The following is a 21,250-nucleotide window of genomic DNA, read 5'->3' as shown; positions in this document are numbered from 1 at the left end:
AATTTAAACAATCAGAATCATTTAGATTGTTTTGGTGAGGAAGTATATATACATTTTGATTTGTTAAATAATTTGCACAGTTTCTTACAAATATGTTTGAAATTCAATTTTTCCACGTTTTGTTTTGATGAACAAATGATTGCAATGATTGGAAATAAATTTTGATCCTTAAATTTATGAAGTTGATAAATTGCACAGAAAAAAATTTGAAATCAGATGAGACTAGTCCGTATAGAATGTATGTGGCAATTCCAAAGCATCTTCACAAATTTGCAAGCCTATAACTTTTTTATATTTTTAACTTTGCATAGTATTGAAGTTTTTACTTGTGATCATAAAGCATCAATGAGGCTGCCCCATCATGAGGCATATGTCTCAGCCAAAGGCAATATCCTGCTATACCTGCTTGATTATGTTAGATGTAACGTGAACAGTAGTTATTCTGATTCTATTCCCAGTGGTGGGTGACAAACACTGATTTTGAACAAAGCTCCTGAGGGAAATTCCAATGGAATGAGGTCTGGGAACATATTTGCTAAAGAATCAGACCATCTCATCCCATCCACTCCAGAAATTCGCAAACATGAAGAGAGAAATGAAAGGGTATGTCATATTTTTTGTGTATGGACTGATGATCTTGATTGTTTTCAATGAGCTGTAATATATTAGAATATTTCAGCATGTTTTCTAATGTACAAACCCAGTAATATTTTTCTTTTTATGATCCATTTTCCTTCCATGATGAAAAATGGATCATAAACCTTCATGTGATCAAGTGTACAAAACAAGTTTTCATTCAGGACTAATATACAGGGTGTTTCAAAAGTGATGGTCAATAATTTAAAGGTGAACTGTACAGACTACAATATGCAAAAAAAGCCTAGTAAACATTGGTCCTTAAGTGAATTGTTTTCGAGATATTGCACATTTCTAGTTGGGATCCACCACTGACAAGGTGAACTGTACAGATTGGGATCCACCACTGACTTGCTTGTTTAGGTTAGGTTATGATCATTCTCTCCCTTTCCCCTTTCTCAATGCTCTGAGACCTAGCAGGCATACTAGTACTTGTCAAAGGATAGTCAACATGGAAAGAGGTTACAGCAACAAAGGGTATGCAGACATGTGCACTTCATGTATGGTAAAGCTAACAGCAATGCACTTGAGGCTGCACATTTGTACCAAGAAGCATTTCCCCGTCAAAGGCAACCCAACAGGCGCACATTCATCAGAGTACATCAGCGCCTTAGAAAACATTGGTGCTTCACACATGGAGTACGAGCAGGTAGGCCCAGAAGCATAACACCTGATGTTGAGGAAAGGGTGTTAGAAAGAATAGAACAAAATCCAGGAATTTCGACAGGGAGGGTTGCTCTGCAAGAGCGTGTACTGAGTCATAGCAGTGTGTGGCAAATTTTACATTGCCAATTACTGTACCCCTACCATATCCAGCGTGTACAAGATCTCAGCAATACAGACTACCCTCCCAGAGTGAACTTCTGCCAGTGGATGCAACAACGGTGTGTCCTGAACCCCCAATTTTTAAACAACATTTTGTTCACAGATGAAGCTGGGTTTACTTGTGATGGTATTTTTAATTTTCATAACTGTCACATTTGGTCTGACGAAAATCCTAGTGCAATTCACGAGTCACAACATCAGCAATGTTTCTCGTTGAATGTCTGGGCAGGACTACTAGGAGACCGTTTAATTGGACCACACTTTCTGCGAAACAGGCTAACAGGAGCGCTGCACCTTCAGTTCCTGCAGAATGTCCTTCCAGACCTTCTTGATGATGATAATGTTCCACTTCAGCAATGCCAGAACATGTGGTTTATGTATGATGGTGCACCAGCACATTTTGCTCTAGTTGTGACTCAATATCTAACTAGAAGGTATGGATAGTTAGAGGTGGGCCTGTAATGTTGCCTCCCAGATCACCAGACTTAAATCCTATGAATTTTTGTATCTGGGGTCATGTAAAAAGCTGTGTACACTACTGACATTAACACAGTTGAGGAATTGCAGCGTTGGGCTGAAGCAGCCTTTCAGCAAATCAGAAATGACCCAGGAATGCCTGAGTGGATTCGCAACTCAATGCAGAGAAGACTACAAAGCTGCATATGAATGCAAGGACAGCATTTTGAACACCTTTTGTAACATCCTGTAACATGTAACAGCTGTAAAATCCTATGGTGTTGAAACCAAAAATTAAAAATGTATTATCTTATGTTTAATAAAACCACCCTTAGCAAAGGATTCACAGCTTTTTGCTAAACTAGTGCTCCCATAGTCAGTGGCGTATCTTAACAGAAAATGTGCATTATCTCAAACGGTTCATTTGCGGCCCAATGTTCATTGGGACTTTTTGGGTTATTTTAGTTTGTACTTTTCACCTTTAAATTATTGACCATCATTTTTGAAACACCCTGTATATGCTTCACATAATTATGTGGTTTTCTCACTTCCACAGTAACTTTTTTTTTTTTTTTTTTTTTTTTATTCATTAGTCCATTCAAGTGAAAAGCACACCTATCACTGAAGATGAAACCTTCGTTGTCCATCTCTGCCAAAATGTTGATGTAGAAATTGTGACTTTCTTCTTGCCGTCATCTGTGGTGGCATGTAGAATGGACCTGTTGTACTGGAATCCATAGAGATAAAAATAAAATAATAACGCATATATCCGGTGAAATATTTTAATTAACTTTGGAGCTTTCAAGGCTGAATGTGCCTCTTTATCAACAAATGGAAACTTTACAGATAAAATTATTTAGCGAACACAGAGTTGGACGTGCAGCAAGTCGTGCAAGGGCACGAGGTGGGCCATTCAATCATTAAACTGGTGATAATTTTTGCTGCATGGACGTGCATAGTTTTGCCTCCAACGTTTATCTAGACTTAAAACAGTTGCCTCTAAGATGGGGTGTAGTCTCATGCCTTTGTTGCGGTTCATGGCTTCCACATTACATAATATATTGAGTGACTCTAACCAGAGGCGGTGGCGAAAGTGTCAGGACTGGTCAATTACTTTGTAGTCCCGCTTGGGATTGAGATCATGGTGGGTTGACCAGTAGTGTTCTGCGACTGCGGACTGGTCAGTCTCAGCAAGGCGAATTGACCTGTCGTGTTACGCGAGGCAGTCTTGTAGACATCTCGAGGTCTCTCCTATGTAGCAGCTGTTACAATCTTTGCAGGCTATGTGGTATACCACACCTCTGCATAAAAGAGGGGTGACCGGAGTCTTTATGTTGGAAACTAGAGAACATAAGTTTCTTCCAGACAACTGCATGCATTTTATGTGGTATTCACCCAGGATTTTTGAGATCTGGCCAGACGTGCCTGGATAGTAAGGAATGTAGGTGGTAGGCACATTGTCCTGAGTTGATGGCAGTCTTGGGTGGACTGTGAGCTCCTGCGCTTTGTAATAAGCACTTGTCCAGTATGTGTGTTGAGTAGCCACAATTGATCAAGTCTGTCCTCACTCTGGAAATCTCGTTGCACCTAGCTTCATCTGTGCTGGAGTGGCTCTAAGCTCTGGAGAATAGAGTGCGGACAGTGCTGTTGAGATGGCTAGGGGCATGGCTGGATCTGTAGTTTGTGGACTGTCTGCACCACATTGGCTTACAGTACGTTGAGGTTTCTAGATGTGGGCCCACATGTTTTACCAGGACATCCAAGAATGGGAGAGACCCGTCCACTTCTAACTCTAGAGTGAACTGGATGAACATTGATAACGAATTGAGATATTCTAGCAACGTTGCTTCAGAGCCACATGGGATGACGGTGAAGATGTCATCGACGTATCTGCACCATGTTGTAATAGGTACTGGTGGGTTCAGGAATATCTGCTCTTCCAATTCTTTCATGGCGATGTTGGCCACAACGGAACTAACAGGGGCACCCACGGCAGTGCCATGTACCTGCTGGTATAAGGAATCCTCAAAGGTAAAGACGCTGCCTGACAAGCACAGGTTGAGGGTGGTACAGATGTCATCAGTGGACAGTGATGTTCTGTTTGGTAGGTTTTGATCATTTTCTAGGAGCGTTTACGGCCTGCTGGACTGGGATTGATGTGAACAGGGACACTACATGGAATGATGCCATAATCTCGTTTTCAGAAATTGAGAGCTTTTTAATAAGGTGAATGAACTCACCGCTGTTAGTGACACTACTTCTTATACCTCTTGTATTCCTACAAGAGGTATAAGAAGTAGTGCAATATGTTTGGATAGTTCATATGTAGGTGCATTGCAGCAGGACACTATGGGCCAGAGAGGAACACCTGGCTTATGGATTTTAGGTAGGCCATAAAACTGAGGTAGTTGGCAGCCTGTAGCATTAAGAAGCCACCGAGTTGGAGTAGAAACTTTCTTAGCTTTAAACCATGCATAGACAAGTTTATTAACGTATGACTCCAGATATCCTAAGACTTTGATGGGCAGATCCGTTACGGTCTCATAGACATTGGGGTCTTGTAGGAGGACCAGGGCTTTCTCTAGATAGGCCAACCAGTCTAATATGACGGTACAACGTCCCTTGTCAGCGGGAAGTACGACGATGGAGTTGTTCTTTCTTATAGAGGAAAGAGCGGTATGCTGGCAGTCATTAAGGTTGGAGCGGGTGGGCCATGTGCATTTGAGGATGGAGGCCATTTTGAAGCGGATTTCATTTGCAGCTTCTTCAGGGAGGTTGATAATGCTTGCTTCTACTCCCATAGCAAGTTGTGTGATCGGTGGCTTCGATGGCATGGCGGCGAACTTCATTCTGGCAGTCAAAGCATTGAGCTGCTCGGTGGTTGTTTGCTGCTCAAATTTAGAATGAAGGAAGCGGTGTTAGTTGAATGGGTGTTCGTTCTTGAGGAGTGGGCTTCTCTGCTTAAATTAACAAATTTCCATTGTTGTCGTGAATGGTAAGCATCAGAGATATGGTTAGTTTGACGACAGATGGTATGGATAAGGTTAGAAAATATTATAGGTGAGATCCTACCTTGTAGTTCCTGCAAGAGTCTAGATTTATTGTAGTCAGCTCTTGATTTCGTAGTGGAGATGGGTAATCCACAATTTTGTAGGCTGAAGTTGAAACATGCACAGTTCATGGAGTGTTGTTAAATGGGGCTTTATAGTGGAAGCCTTTAGGAATGATGCGGTTGGTTTTGTACCTATGCGCAAAGCGGAAGTGTTGTCTATTGCAGACTACCAAACTGAAGGACTTCTGCAACTGAACGCAAGCACTGTAAATGTTTTGGCCATAAAGAGAACGTATAAGAGTGAATGGGCCTGTTGTACTGGAATCCATAGAGATAAAAATAAAATAATAACGCATATATCCATTGAAATATTTTAATTAACTTTGGAGCTTTCGAGGCTGAATGCGCCTCTTTATCAACGAATGGAAACTTTACAGATAAAATTATTTAACAGACACAGAGTTGTGCGTGCAGTGAGCCGTGCGAGGGCACGAGGGGGGCCATTCAATCATTAAGCTGGTGATCGTTGTTGCTGCATGGACATGCGTAGTTTTACCTACAACGTTTATCTAGACTTAAAACAGTTGCCTCTAAGATGGGGTGTAGTCTCATGTCTTTGTTGCAGTTCATGGCTTCTGCATTACATAATATATTGAGTGACTCTAACCAGAGGCAGTGGAGAAAGTGTCGGGACTGGTCAATTCGTAGTCTCGCTTGGGATTGAGATCGTGGTGGGTTGACCTGTAGTGCTCTGCGATTGCGGACTGGTCGGTCTTAGCAAGGCAAATTGAGCTGCTTGCTATAGAGTTAGCCTTGGATCACATTTGTAAATGCCAATACCAATGGTTCATTTTATATTCCGGCTCTCTCGGCGTGTTACAGGCTTCTGCTGGATTCCCAGCCACATTGGGATTAGGGGATTATGATTTGGGATTATGATTTGGCTGACACCGCAGCCAAATCAGCAATTCCCAATAATAATCGCTGTCTGTCAGTCCCCTAAACACACTACAGGCAAAAAATACACCAAAAGATACACGCACAATGGCAGGATTCATGTAATAGACAGACTACGAATAAATTATATCGTATAAACCCTGTAATTGAACCGTGGCAGTCTAGTCTGTGCAGGAATCGTAAGGAGGAAGTTGTTCTTGCCCGGACCCGCATAGGACATAGTTATTTGTATTTGCTGAGGGCTAATGATCCTCCTATGTGTGAGTCCTGTGGCACAATTTTATCAATCAGACACATTTTAATTGACTGTCCAGTTTTTAGCAATATAAGTCTTGCCGCTTTTAACCACGTGACTGAGCCGTATACACTCAATCAGATTTTATCCGACAATGACCATGTGTCTGCTATTTTTAGCTTTTTGAAATCAGTAAACCTTTTTACTGATATTTAAAAAATTGTTACTTATTTATTGATATTTGTCTTTTACAGTTTATACTTGTTTTTATACCTTGACTTAGTGACCTAATTCATTAGGCCACTGAAAGTTTTACTTTTTTATGACCAGGTTTTGGTGCATAGTTGCCTTAGTTGCTAATGCCCCAATAAAACCCAAGCAACCAACCAACCATCCCATGTGGCTCTGAAGCAGCATTGCTAGAATATCTCGTTTCCTTATCAATGTTCATCCAGTTCACTCTAGAGTTAGAAGTAGATGGATCTCTCCCATTCTTGGATGTTCTGGTAAAACGCGTGGACCCACATCTAGAAACCTCAGTGTACCATAAGCCAATGTGGTGCAGACAGTTCACAAACTACAGATCTGGCCATGCCCCTAGCCATCTCAACAGCACTGCCTCCACTCTATTCTCTAGGGCTTGGAGCCACTCCAGCACAGATGAAGCTAGGCCCAACGAGATTTCCAGAGTGAGGACAGACTTGATCAATTGTGGCTATCCAACAGACATATTGGACAAGTACTTATTACAAGCACAGGAGCTCACAGTCCACCTGAGATCGCCATCAACTCAGGACAATGTGCCTACCTCCTACATTCCCCACTATCCAGGCATGTCAGGCCGGATCTCAAAAATCCTCCGTGAATACCACATAAAATGCGTGCAGTTGTCTGGTAGAAACTTACGTTCTCTAGTTTCCAATGTAAAGACTCCGGTCACCCCTCTCTTATGCAGCGGTGTGGTATACCGCATAGCCTGCAAAGATTGTAACAGCTGCTACATAGGAGAGACCTCGAAACGTCTTCAAGACTGCCTCACGGAACACGACGGGTCGTTTCGCCTTGCTGAGGCCCCAACCAGTCTGCAATCGCAGAGCACTACTGGTCAACCCACCACGATCTCAATTCCAAGCGGGACTACGAAGTAATTGACCAGTCCCGACACTTTCGCCACTGCCTCTGGTTAGAGTCACTCAATATATTATGTAATGCGGACGCCATGAACCGCAAAAAAGGCAAGACTACACCTCATCTTAGAGGCAACTGTTTTAAGTCTAGATAAACATTGGAGGGCAAAACTATGCTTCCATTCAGCAACAATGATCACCAGTTTAATGATTGAATGGCCCACCTAGTGTCCTCGCTGGCTCACTGCATGCATAACTCTGTGTCCATTAAATAATTTTGTCTGTAAAGTTTCCATTTGTTGATAAAGAGGCACATTCAGCCTCGAAAGCTCTAAAGTTAATTAAAATATTTCACTGGATATATGCGTTATTATTTTATTTTTAGTCTCATATTATTTCTCTAGGACTTTGAACAAAGTTGCCCTTGCATTTTTCACAGTTTCGTTGCTTACAAGTGATTTTCCAATTTTTTTGGCATGCAGCAAAGAGCAACATTTATGAATAAATTCCTGTAACAGTCATAAATGGAAAACTACTGAGAGGCTGTTTTCTATATCATATGTGAAAACTTTGTTGAATTTGTGTTATAGATTTTGATTGTCCAAAGAGAAAAATGTACTGTGCTCATTCTGCCCCATTGAAAGTCACTATTTTACTGTTTATGTTATGTGCACTCCAACTATTGGTGGTTCTTTGAATTCCCATTTCAAGACTGACAGATGTTACTATCGTCATTTTGATGAAAGAATAAAAGCTTTTATCTTTCAACAAGGCAAGGTTAAAAACATCTTTTAGTGTTGAAAAAGGAGCTCAAAGAAGCTCTGAAAATATTAAGAAAAACATTTATGTGAGTTTTGTGTGTTAATTTCAGTCTTGAGAATTACTGCCACACATATCCTTCACACAGCATATTTGGAACCGAAGAAATTACAATAAAACTTGTGCTTTAGCTTATTTATGACTTTGAAAAAGTTACATCATTTATGTATTAATTTTAATATAAAATATATATGAGAAAACCTCATCAACTTGAAACTTTAGAGTTCAAATTGTGTTCAAATTATGCAATATTTCATTTTGTCACCAAAATGAAAAATCTTATGTACTGTTCTGAACAGTGAAATACAGAATTATAAAATTTCAAATACAATTTAGTTGTGTTTCAGTTTATCATATATAAAATATGTTGGCAAAATATTTATATATATATACATGTGCTTACTTTGTTAAGTACATCTATCCCATTATTTTATGAGACAATAATGTATAGGTGTACCTATCCATTTTTGTCCTCCCTTTTCTTGCAGCACTGTAGTCATTCATCTCAGCATGTACTCCACTAGCTGCCAGTAGTGTTCTGGTGGTATACTAATCTACATTATATTATGCTGGACAATTGTTTTCAGTTGACATTTACATTTCATAATTTTCAGTTCCTTTGAAGTGGTTCTCATTGCTGGATAGTCCTTTTGATGTTATTGTATACATCAAATGGACTATCCAGCATATTGTATACATCAAATGGACTATCCAACTATGGGATTGAATTTGGTGATTGTTTAAGATGGAAGAAGTCTTTTATTAGTGATAACCATTCTTATTGCTGAAATTGCTGTTGACTGCACTGAGAAGAAATACTTGGGATTTGCATTATGCTTAGGCCCATCGATTGTTTTCAGTTGATATTTAACATTTCAGGTGAACACACACACACACACACACACACACACACACACACACACACACACACACACACACACACACAGTATATAATTCTTTTTTTTTTTTTTTTTTTTTTTGCTTCAGTTGTTTCCTGTTTACAGGGTAATAACCATATTTAAGCATTTTGTTTAATCTATCTGTGTGTTGACATCCATGGATGCTTTGCTGTAATAGCAGTCCATGACAGAAATGCAGGCTTAGAGATTTTTCATTGGGGCGCCTCCGTAGCCAGGTGGGAAGGAGCAGCAGTGCGTAGCACATGCTTCTTGATTAGACCGGGGTTCGAGCCCGTCACCACCAAATACGGAGTATGCAGAAAGGTCAAGGAATGACCACTGCATATCCCGGAGCAATATGGCCTTAGTTGCTAATGCTCCTAAAAACCAAATAACAACAACAACAACAGAAATTTTTCACAGTATCAGATGTCTCGTGATTAAGTTGCCGCTATAGTTTCTCAAGATTTTCTTTTCTTTTGTGTAGTTATTTCTCTTAGTGGGTGTCTGTTTACTTCTGGGTGGTGTAGGGAGGGAGGGTTTCTGGAGTTCTCAAGCACCAGTTTTGCCATACCTATGGGATCCCGTACTACTGTGCTTCCCTGGGTGAGAATAAGCTCTTGCTTGTTGGTTTTTTTTTTTTTTTTTTTTGTTTCCTTTTGATTTTGCTTGGTAGCAGTTAGCACATCTCAAGCATTTCTTCTTATTCAGTTAGTAGCAACTTCATACTTTGTATTTGTATAAGAGTGGTATTATGAAGGCATCATTCACTGATCCCACTATGTTTAATTCATTTTTTGAGACCCTATTTTGTTACTTTAACCAGCCTGATATTATTTTAAGCATTGTGTATTATTCGGCTGGAAGCAATCATCACCTGAGAGGTAAAGAATCAACATGATGGGGTGCACTTGGTCTGCAATAATGTATAAATATGCTGTAGCATTTATACATTATCCCAAGGAAATCCAGGAACACTTGACTCCTAGAAAAATATTCTTCAGACCATTGTACTCCATTCACTAGCTTGTGAATGAAGTACAATGGTCTGAAGAATTGTGGTGTTGTAGTCATATTTGACTGGTCCTTGGCTTGATTGGCACCTCCATAGCCAGGTGGGCAGGAGCAGCAGTGCATAGCACGCGCTTCTTGTGATTAGACCGGGGTTCGAGCCCATGACCACCAAATACGGAGGATGCAGAAAGGTCAGGAAATGACCACCGCATATCCCCTGATCAATATGGCCTTGTTGCTAATGCTCCTAAAAACCAAATAACAAACCTTGACTTCATGTTGTTGTCATACCCTCTTAACCCTGCCATCATTAAGTTGCATTTGGGCCACAAATCTGTTTTCTAGGCATCTAGTGTTCAATTTTGATTATTCATAATGCATTATAGGCATTTCTTGTTGTGTCTATAGCACAGTCATCTGCTGCTGCTGCTGCTGTAGCTTAGATGGTGCAATATCCTATGCATCAATGCCTGCTAATGCTGTTGAGTTCAGATTGAACTGGACTGTTATTTTCCTCTTACAGTAGCATGTCTGGTGATTCTGTCTCTCTTGTTATCAATTACTTTCATCCAAAATATTGTACATATCAAGAATGTCAGTTTTTTTTGTTTTTTTTCACCTCACTAGGGTAAGAATTCATTCTTGGCCGGGACTTATTGTCCCAGTGTAGTCCCAGTGTAGAAAAATTATAAATGAGAGGAAAATATATGCAAAAATTAATTTTAAGTGTAAACACAAATGCAAAAGCCCTCACATTCTAAATGGACATTGTGCAACTAACTCATTGACATCACAAAAGCAAAAAGAATTCATGACCAACTACAAGGAGGGTGGAAGATATACAACAAAGAAAATAAAAAAATGAAATAAAAAATTAGTTCTGAGTTTTATCACAGTTAATAAAAAAGCAGTCAACCTAAACAAAAGTAAATATATTTATAAGATATCAGCTATAGAACTGGAGCTAAAAAGCATTGCATGCAAGCATAATAAGTCTCTGGCAAAGAATGCAAAAATAAGCAGCAAAGACATTTATTTATCTAAACAATAAAAGGAAGGCAATGCATCACATTGTTCCACCAAATGTGGTTTAACTGATGATGATCCTGCTCAGTTTGCTGAAAAACTGAATAGATATTTTTCATTTACGTACACATGTGAGGAATTTTCTGGGGATGGGGATGCCAGAAGTGTATCAAATTCTAAGGAGCTGAATAATTTTGTGATAAGTGAGAGGAAAGTGGAAAAGAAATTGTTGAAGCCAAATGTAAAAAAGCATGGATGGATAGAATTTATCCAGTTTTATTAAGGAGGTGGCAAAAGAGAGAATCAAACCTTTAGCCCTAGTTATGTTAGCATTCTTGGAATCAGGACGGTCCCTATGGAGAGATATGCAAATGTATTGCCAATTCACAAAGGGTTCAAAGAGTGACATGAGTAATTACAGACCTGTTAGCTTGACTTCTGTTCCAGGGAGAATAATTGGAGTCACTGGTATAAAGAAGTAATGCATGACCATATAAACATCAATGTAGTTATGCTGCAGTCACTGTATGGATTTGATAAGGGGCAACTTGTCTGACCAATTTGATCGGATGCCATGATGCAGTAACAAAGGAACTGAATGCAAAAAATAATTTTGACATCACATACTTAGATTTCAGAAAAGCTTTTGATACTGTGCAACAGTGTCGAAACAAACACAGTATCCAAGCAACAGATCTGGATCATGCAAATTAAGCAATCTGGCAATAGCGGAAAATTAGTACTGTGGATAAAGGGATGGTGGAGTGGGAGAAGACAGAGTGGTTATTAATGAGCACTGCTCTTCTAGTGGAATCCTTTGGGGTTTAGTGCTGGGCCCATTGTTTTCAGTATTTATTAATGATATTGATGAAGGCATATCAGTCTTAGTGTCTAAGTTTTCAGGTGATACAAAAGTTTTTTTTTCAGGGTGGTTAATGATAGCAATCAGGATATGCTACTGCAATAATATCTTGAAAAATTAGGCAGGTGGGATGAGAAGTGGCAATTGAAGTTTAACATTGACAAATGCAAGGTACTTTTGTATGGGTAGCAGTAATCCCAGATTAACTTATCAGCTGTGTGGTGCACTCAGGGTAGTGGAGAATGAAAAATACCTGGGGATAATTTTGCAGTCAGGTGTAAAGTTCTCTGAGCAGTGCAGACAAGCTGCCAGGGCAGATCATGGGATTTTGTCAGTGATAACAGGAATTTTGCCAGCTGGAACGAGATGGTGACTATCCCTTTGTATAAGGTAATGGTTAGCCTGTATCAGTTATGCAGAGTTAGCAAGGATTTCGGACTAAAGATGAATATGGCTAAAACAAAAGTAATGATGAACAAGTATGCCACAGAAAGGGATATGATCATTGAAGGAGCAATAATTGAAAAGGTGGAGTCATATACTTACCTGGGACAAGTTATTAGCTATAATAATGATAAATGGCTGGAAGTGAAGAGAAGAATAAATTTTGGATGGATGGCATTCAGGAAATATAGTCACATACTGAGGATATACCAATATACTGAATATACCAATTTGTCTGAAATGTAAAATAATGAACCAATGTATACTCCCCACCATGACTTATGGAAGTGAAACTTGGGCACTCACCAAAAGAATGGAAGAGAAGCTGAAACCTACACAGTGAAGAATGAAACAAATTATATTAGTAATCAGACTGTTAGATAAGAGAAACACATGGATTAGACAGCAAACTCAAGTAAAGGACATTCTTATTAAAACTGAAGAACTAAAATGGTCTTGGGCAGGACACATAGCTCAAAGACATGATAACAGATGGACTAAGAAAATAACAGAATGGTACCCAAGAGGAGCTAGAAGAAAACCTGGAAGACAACAACGGAGACGGACAGATGACATTCACGAGTTCGTGCGTAGTAAATGGATGTCCATTGCACAAAACAGAACGAACTGGGAAGTTGCTGGAGAGGCCTTCATCTTGCAGTGGATTGAAAATGGCTGATGATGATGATAGCCTGCATCTTGAGTGCTTCATACTGGTCTGGAAGCCTCACTTGAGGAAGGATGTAGATCCATTGGATTGAGTGCATAGTAGAGCAAAAAGATTGGCAAAGGGGGATCAAAAGGGTTCTCTTACAAGGAAAGATTTTGGTTCTGCAAATTTCAGCATCTTGAGACTGGGCATATGTGAGGAAATCTGATTGGTGTGTTTAAGGCTTTGAATGGATTGAGTAGTCTCAATGCTGATAGAATCCTTCATCTTGCTCAGACTGCACATATGAGGGGGCATAAATTCAAATTGAGAAAGGATGGTTGCAGGATAGATATGCAAAAATTTGCCTTCAGCCAACAGATAGTTTTTGTTTGAACGAACTTCCATTTGGTGCTGCAGCAGTAGGTAGTTTGAATGAGTTCAAGTAAGATCTGGACAAACTGTTAGAGGGGATGGACAGGTGATATGGGAAAGGGTTTTTTTTTTTTTTTTTTTTCTGCTGATGATGTATAAGATTGCTTTTTTGCATTATTTGCCACTACTAATTTGCTCTTCATTTCATTTTACCAAATATTGTATTTGAATTAAAAGTTAATTATGTTTTGAAATAAATCCATAAATCATGTAAGGCCATTTTTTTTTTGAGGGGTACTGGATGACTTTGGATTATCCAATCAAATTAATAAGATTTTTCTGTACTTTAATTCTTATTAAATTATGTGGTCTTTTTGCTTACATTTTGTTATGTATATATATAGGCTATTCAGCAAGCAACAGATCTGGATCTTTCTTCAGAGCATTCCCAAATGGTAGAAAACAAAAATAAAAACAGATATGTAAATATTGTAGCATGTAAGTATACTGGGGTTTATATTTGCCTAAGGACTGGATGATTTAGAAGTTTAAAACTCTGTTTAGAAAACTTATTGCCAAGATGCATTTGAAATTAAAATACGAGATTCAGTATGCTATATCACTGAAGTGCACATTTTGAATCACTTGATTAGTCATATTTCTTTTAAAATGCAAAATCCTTGCTGAAGGTTCACTGTAGTTTTATTCTGATCTTAACCAAAATTTATACCTTGCTTATAAGAATGTAGCATGCGTGAACAGATTACTACTATGTCTTGCTATATACGAGGTGCTACCCAAAAGTTCCTGAAACGTGTTTATAAAATAAATTAGACTCACTTTGCGTCTTATTTGCCACCATCACCTTCGAAGTAGTGCCCTTGAGAGCGTAAACACTGATCCCAGCAATTCTCCCATGATCTGAATGCATCCTGAAAGTCCTCCTTCGTCATAGTGTTCAGCACTGCCTGCGATTCAGTTTGGATATCCTCTATGCCAGCTTTTGCCAAACTGGGGTCTGTGTACCCCTGGGGGTTCGTAGACTAGTTCGGGGGGGGGGTCCGCAAAACGTTCAGAAGGAATCAATTAACATGTGTCTATTTTCTTAAAAAATATATTGATAGAATCACAATGAATTTTGTTGTAGAACATTACTTATTTTTGATACGATTATTATATATAATTGTATACATATTTCAAATTATTCATTCTATATATAGCAAATTGATGATAAATATAAAGTTGTTATTATATATCCGCAAAACGTTCAGAAGGAATCAATTAATGTGTGTCTATTTTCTTAAAAAATATACTATTAGAATCACAATGAATTTTGTTGTAGAACATTACTTATTTTTGATACGATTATTATATATAATTGTATACATATTTCAAATTATTCGTTCTATATATAGCAAATTGATGATAAATATAAAGTTGTTATTATATATCTGTATAAAAATAAGAATAAAGTTGAGTTGTTTCACACACAAAACTGAATTTTCTTTTCAGAAAATCCAGTGTTCACACACACACACACACACACATAGAAGTCCGCAAACTTTTTTTGATTTTTGAAGGGTTCTGTAAATCTTAGTAGTTTGCGAACCGCTGCTCTACGCTGTCAAATCTTTGACCCCTTCAGCTTGATTTTCATTCTTGGGAAGAGGAAGAAGTTGCAGGAGGCAAAGTCTATGAATAAGGGGGTTGGGCTAAGATTGTCATGATGAAGGACCTGTGCACCACTTCTCTGGACATTTCCTCCTGATGGCTTCCCTTAACTGCCTCAGGACATTGCAGTAGAACTTTTCATTGTGATGGTCTGGCCAGGAGGGATGAATTCCTTATGGATAATCCTGTCAATTTCCAAAAAAACAGATCAGCATGGACTTCACATTGCTTCTCACTTGTCAAGCTTTCTTCTGTCGGGGCAAAGATGGGCTCGTCCAGTGGGATGACTGTTGCTTGGTTTCTGGGTCATACCCATATACCCAACTCTTGTCACCAGTGATAAACATAGAAAGGAAGTTTTGATCACTCTTGGCCTGTTCTTGAAGATCTCTGCTAACTTTCATGTGATGCTGCTTTTGGTCTTCACTTGATAACTGTGGCACGAAATTGGTCACAATCCTTCTCATGTTCAACTCATCTGACAAAATCTGCTGACACATGCCGTATGATAGTTCTATAATGACACAAATATTGTGGATGGTCTGCCTGCAGTCTTCATGGATCTCCGCCTGAACTTTTGCAACATTTTCCAGGTTGGTACTCGATGATGGATGCCCAGAGCTATCGTTGTCATCAACTGACATTCGACCCTTTTTAAAATGGTTACACAATAGTAGGTCTACGTCTGGCCTAAAGCATTGTCACCAAAAGTTTCTTTCAACTTCTTATGGGTTTCTGCTGCTGTATCGTTAAGAAGGAAACAAAACTTGATGCAAGCACGTTGCTCTCTCACCTCAGCCATTGCAACGATCGCAAACTACGCGAAACGCACTGCCAAAGAACTGCACGTAAAAAATATTCAATGACTCTATCCAGCCCAATATCACATGGCACACTAATTCACAAAGGTTTTATGCATTGTTACCTAGTGCCACGAGTCCATACTAGACGTAGTTCCCACACAACGTTCAAATTTCAGGAACATTTGGGTAGCACCTCATATATATATGTATTGATATTCATGTGAGGTTCTTGAAGTCCTGTTATGAGATCACATTATCAGAAATGACCAGTGTGTTCTGCATATGAGTTTACTAGTCACCTTTGCTATATACTGATCTGATATTTATATACTATGCTATGCACTGATTTTATATTTTCCTGTATATGATCTGACTAGCTAAACATAGCAGTACATGCAGCTGTCTTTCATATAGTTATAATGAAATTTTCATCTTAATTATTTGATCGGCTAATTCACTATCAGTGATATTAACCATTTATTGCTACATGAAAATATAGTTGTACAGGGTATAACATAATTCCATAGTAAACTCTGAACATTTATTCTGGCTTAACAAATAGTAATAACACAGTGTAATCATTTTTCAGAGTAATAGTTGACACTTCAAGTTTTAGTGTGTAAAAGCCAATCTGTGTGTCATCACTATATTGCAGTAGTCAGTATCAGTCAAAAGGAAAGTTTACAAACATTGGAAAAGTGAGCTGCATGTTAGTTTAAACAGAGTTCTTTGGCAACATGATCCCATTCTATGACAGTCAAAATTACAATTTGTCCACTACATATGCCATCAAACCTACAGGAGATTTGTGACATTGTGAATGATACTTCTAGAATGTTTCATGAATTATTACATTGAATGCCTAGAATGTTGCATGTGTGTTGTCTGGATATCTGATGCATTATCAGGGGAAGCCACATAAAAAAAAAAAAAAAAAAAAAAAGTTAAATTCAAACTTAAAAATTAATTCTGAAACTGAATTTTGCTATTACTGTTTGTTCAGTTAGAATACGATTTTTATTGTTTCCTTGCATTGATTTTTTGTCTTGTTACATTATAGTTATAATATGAATAACACACATCAGTATAACTTTGCTTTACTATTATAATGAAATATGAGGGGGTATCAAAAAGTACTATTATAATGAAATATGAGGGGGTATCAAAAAGTTTGTACCCTGACCTAGATAAAACATCAGTAGGAAGATGCCATTTTTAATATAAGTTGTCTACGTATTCAATAACTAACATGCTAAATTTCATTCCCGTAGGTGATCGTACACCAGAGGTGGAGCCTGGAATCTGAGAAGGATGCTTTGGTTAACAAAGTGGAGTATCAAACAGTGATCAAGTTTCTGCATTTGCAGGGCAAGAAAGCTCAGGAAATTGACAAAGAAATGAAAGCTATGTATGAGCAGAATTGTCCATCCTATGACACTGTAAAAAAAGTGGAAACAGGAGTTCCAGTGCAGTCGTACAAGTGCCTTTGATGAGCCAAGAGAAGGAAGGCCATCAACATCCACAGACAGTGAGTTGGTTGCAAAGGTTGAGCAGCTGGTGCTGAGTGACAGACATGTGACAATTCATTTCATCGCAAATGCAGTTGGAATTAGTTATGGGTCTGCCCACAGCATTTTACACGACCATCTGCACATGTCTAAAGTCTCTGCATGATGGGTTCCAAGATTGCTGATGCCTTTGCAGAAGCAATGTCCTCGCCAACTGTTGGATTTGTGTAATGCGGATGTCGACAACATTTTTGATCGGTTGGTGACAAATGATGAATGCTGGGTGTACAATGAAGAAATCATTGCAAGGACGCTGCTTTGATTCATCTCTGAAAGTCTTCAATGAAGTGGAATCGTGGTTTCAGACAAAAAAGTGTGGACTTCCACGATTAAGGCATTAAACAACAGATCCATAGATGGGAGAAATGTGGTACTATACATGGAGAGTATAGAAAAGGATTAAAGTTCCTGTGAAGTTTCACCTTTCTAGGGCTATTATTTCTAGGTAAGAGTATGAACTTTTTGATACCCCTTTGTATGCACTGGTGACATTTCTGTATTCCATCTTGAATATTATCACTGGGACTAAACAAGAAACAATGAAAGCTATAACAAACTGCACAGGGAACAAAACATAAAATTCCATCAATTTTCTGAAACATTCATACACTCTAGCCAGTTGTGCTTGTGGCGTAGTGGTTATCACATCTGCCTAACACGCCGAAGGTCTCAGGTTCGATCCCTGGCAGGCACAGCAATGACTATTTTTTTTGTCTTTTCTTTTGTTTAATTCTATCAAGATCTGTTATAGTATTATCATCCATTATATTTTTTAATTTTTCAGATGTCAGTTGAAAAAATTCATTCATCTGTACATCAAAAAGATGAATTGTGGTTTCAGACAAAAAGTGTGGACTTCTGTGATCAAGGCATTAAACAATTGATCCATAGATGGGAGAAATGTGTTACTATACATGGAGAGTACATAGAAAAGGATTAAAGTTCCTGCGATGTTTCACCTTTCTAGTGCTATTATTTTTAGGTAAGGGTACGAACCTTTTGATACCCTCTCGTATGTATACAAATGGAGAATATATGCAAGAATTTTGAATATATGTATTTGTGCCATACATATCAATGACATAAGTTTCAGAAAGTAGTGGCTTGATTCAGTGCCTCTACGAATGTTGGACATTTGCCTGGTAATATCATAATAAAGGCAAAAGTGGCTCGCTAACTTTTGTAAACATTGGTTTGCAATCTGTTATTTTGTAACATCAGTTCATTTTTCTTATTTTTGAGGTGGGGAAACAATATTTATTTAGCATAACACCTATAGCTTGTAAGACCCATGCTTTTCCCAAACAGACTTGACTTGTATTGGTCAAACTGTAATTAATTCTACAGAATTTTTACGTTTTTCTCTTATTACAGATTAGCATTCATTTTTACTCCTCAGTACCAGTGAGGTACAGGGGTACAAATGAATGAATGCCACTTGTACTCCTCGTGAGTACCAATTGAGTTTAAATCCTCCACAACTTGTTTCCCTCTCCATAGAGCAGAATTTATTTCAATTTTGTACCTTTTGGTGCACTAGGTTCAGATAAAAGAGACAAAGGCATTGCAGGAAGTAGTGTCAATTTCAGTTAGTACTTTCATGAAACTTGGAGACATACCAGTCATATTATAGTAAAGCCAAAAATAGCCCATTGACATTTGTAACCTATGACTTGTGGTCTTTATATTATGATAATAGTTAATACTTTTTCTATGTTGGAAAAAAAATGCTTAAAATATTTATTCGGCCCCGTACTTGTAAGGCTCATGCCATTTCCCAGTTGTTTTTTTTTGCTTTTTCCCCCTGTTCTAAAAACCTAAAATCTTCCTCAATGATTTCACAAATATATGTGGCCTCAGTTCCAATCTGAATGATGTCCATTCCCACCTACAGTCTGCCAAGTCCCACTTATTTTTCTGAGCGTCTCAATTATTGATTGCCTCAACCACTGCTCACCACAGTTGCCCTGATACACTGTGCTGCCACTTTATTAGGTACACCTACCTAGTAGCACGTTGAGCCCCCTTTAGCCTACAAAACAGCCTGAATTTGTCTAGGCATAGATTGAACAAGATGCTGAAAACGTGAAGGAATGGAGTACAATGCAGATATGAGTGTGTCATGCAGTTCCTTGAGATTTGACAGAGGTGGAGGCCTGCAGCAAACAGCCCTTTCCAGCTCATCCCAAAGATGTTCAATAGGATAGAGATCCAGGGGACTGCACAGGCCACTGCAGCAGAGTCATTTTCATGTTTCTGGAACCATTCCATAGTGATTCAGGCTTTGTGCACCGGCGCATTATCCTGCTGGAAGTAACCATCTGACTGAGGATAAACTGTCGACATTGAACGGATGCACTTGGTCAGCAACAATGTTTAGGTACGATGTGGCATTCTGATGTGAATCAATGGACCCAATGTGTGCCAAGAAAACATTCTCCACACCATAACACTGCCCCCACCACCTTGCACAGTAGTCGTCAGACATGACGGGTCCATGGATTCATGTTGTTTTCACCAAATTCTGAGCCTTCCATCAACATGATGCACCAGGAATTTCAACTCATCAGACCAAGCAACTGTTTTCCAATCCTCGATAGTCCAGTGCTGGTGTTGCTGTGCCCACAGGAGATGTGCTCTCTTGTTCTTCATTGATAACAAAGGTACGCAATGTGGTCGTCGGCTGTTGTAGCCCATTCGCGACAAAGTGCAACTAGCGTTCTGCTGTAATATTTTGTTCTACGCACCAAGGTTGTTTTCTGACGTGATGTGCGACATTGGTTTTTTTTTTTTTTTTTTTGGTAGTTGTTGGCGCATCGGCTTCTGTGGCCATAATGCACCTCCCAAGGTTTTTGCAGTACTTTGATCCAAGCCCAAGGCGGGATTCGAACCCGCGACCTTTGGGTTGCCAGGCAGGCACTTACCCACCTGGCTAGCCCGGTCGGCGTGCAACATTGTGGCCTGTCTGTTTGCTTGCACAATTCTAGCCACCTTCCTCTGACCTCTCTCATCAGCAAGCGATTTTCTTCCAGAGGAGTGCCATTGAGAGGATGTTTTCTGTTCATTGCACCATTCTCAATACCCCTTGAAAGTGTGGTGTGTGAAAAGTTCAGGAGAACCGCTGTTTCAGAGATTCTTTGTCCAGCATGTCTTGCACCTAATACCATGCCATGTTCGAAGTCCGTTAGATCCCTCCTTTTCCCCATTCTTGCTACGGTTTGTATGCTTAACTGATACTAGAAAGGTTGTTCTGCTGCATTTATATCCACAACTGTGGTCATGTGACTAGCAACGTTGTGGGACAAACCATTTTTGTGCACAGCAGGGATGTACCTAATAAATTGGCAGCACAGTGTATATTCACAATGTAATTCCTTTGATTTCAAAGGTGGTACTTCTGCATATGTCCACTCGGATATTCCTTGTCAGAGTCCTCATGACTTGGGACCCCATCTTTTTTGATCTACTCTGGCTTAAAATCACTCTGCCTCTATCGTTCTTCCAACTCCATTAATCACTCAGAACTCCTTGATTTCCTTTCATTGAAAATTGACTTTCTGCAGTCTAACTTTCCTAGCAGTGAGGTAATTTTCCTTGATGATTTTAATGTTCACAACCAAGTTGGCTCCGTTCTCTAGTTGCATGAACCTAGCCCGTTCAGATGCCAAGGATTTTGCTATTACTAATGACCTCAGACTGTTTGTTCATTTCCCTGCAAGAACATTGGACAATTCACCCAACACCCTTAATCTTTTTTTTTTACCACTAACAAATATATTTCTAAGTGCATGGTCAATTTTAGTGGTCCTATACACATTTAAGATCACAACTT

At 39.0% G+C, this 21,250-nt stretch overlaps 1 protein-coding gene and 1 non-coding gene across 2 annotated transcripts in view; both read left to right on the top strand.

Moving 5' to 3' along the window:
* Window positions 1–21,250, top strand: part of LOC150090130 (putative receptor-type tyrosine-protein phosphatase mosPTP-1) — a 529,269-nt gene that overhangs the window by 348,465 nt on the left and 159,554 nt on the right. Inside the window, exon 14 of the mRNA XM_090390174.1 lies at window positions 13,781–13,874. Coding sequence (XP_090246300.1) covers window positions 13,781–13,874 — 94 coding nt within the window. The remainder of the gene's footprint in view (window positions 1–13,780; window positions 13,875–21,250) is intronic.
* TRNAV-AAC (transfer RNA valine (anticodon AAC)) lies at window positions 18,040–18,112 on the top strand. The gene has a single exon. It is a non-coding gene; the product is annotated as a tRNA-Val (tRNA).

The sequence above is a fragment of the Mastigoproctus giganteus genome, chromosome 2 (assembly GCF_048544385.1).
Source record: "Mastigoproctus giganteus isolate SK-2022 chromosome 2, ASM4854438v1, whole genome shotgun sequence".
Taxonomy (NCBI): Eukaryota; Metazoa; Arthropoda; class Arachnida; order Uropygi; family Thelyphonidae; genus Mastigoproctus; species Mastigoproctus giganteus.
The sequence above is the reverse complement of the archived record's forward strand: the minus strand, read 5'-3'. Positions and strand labels throughout refer to the sequence as shown.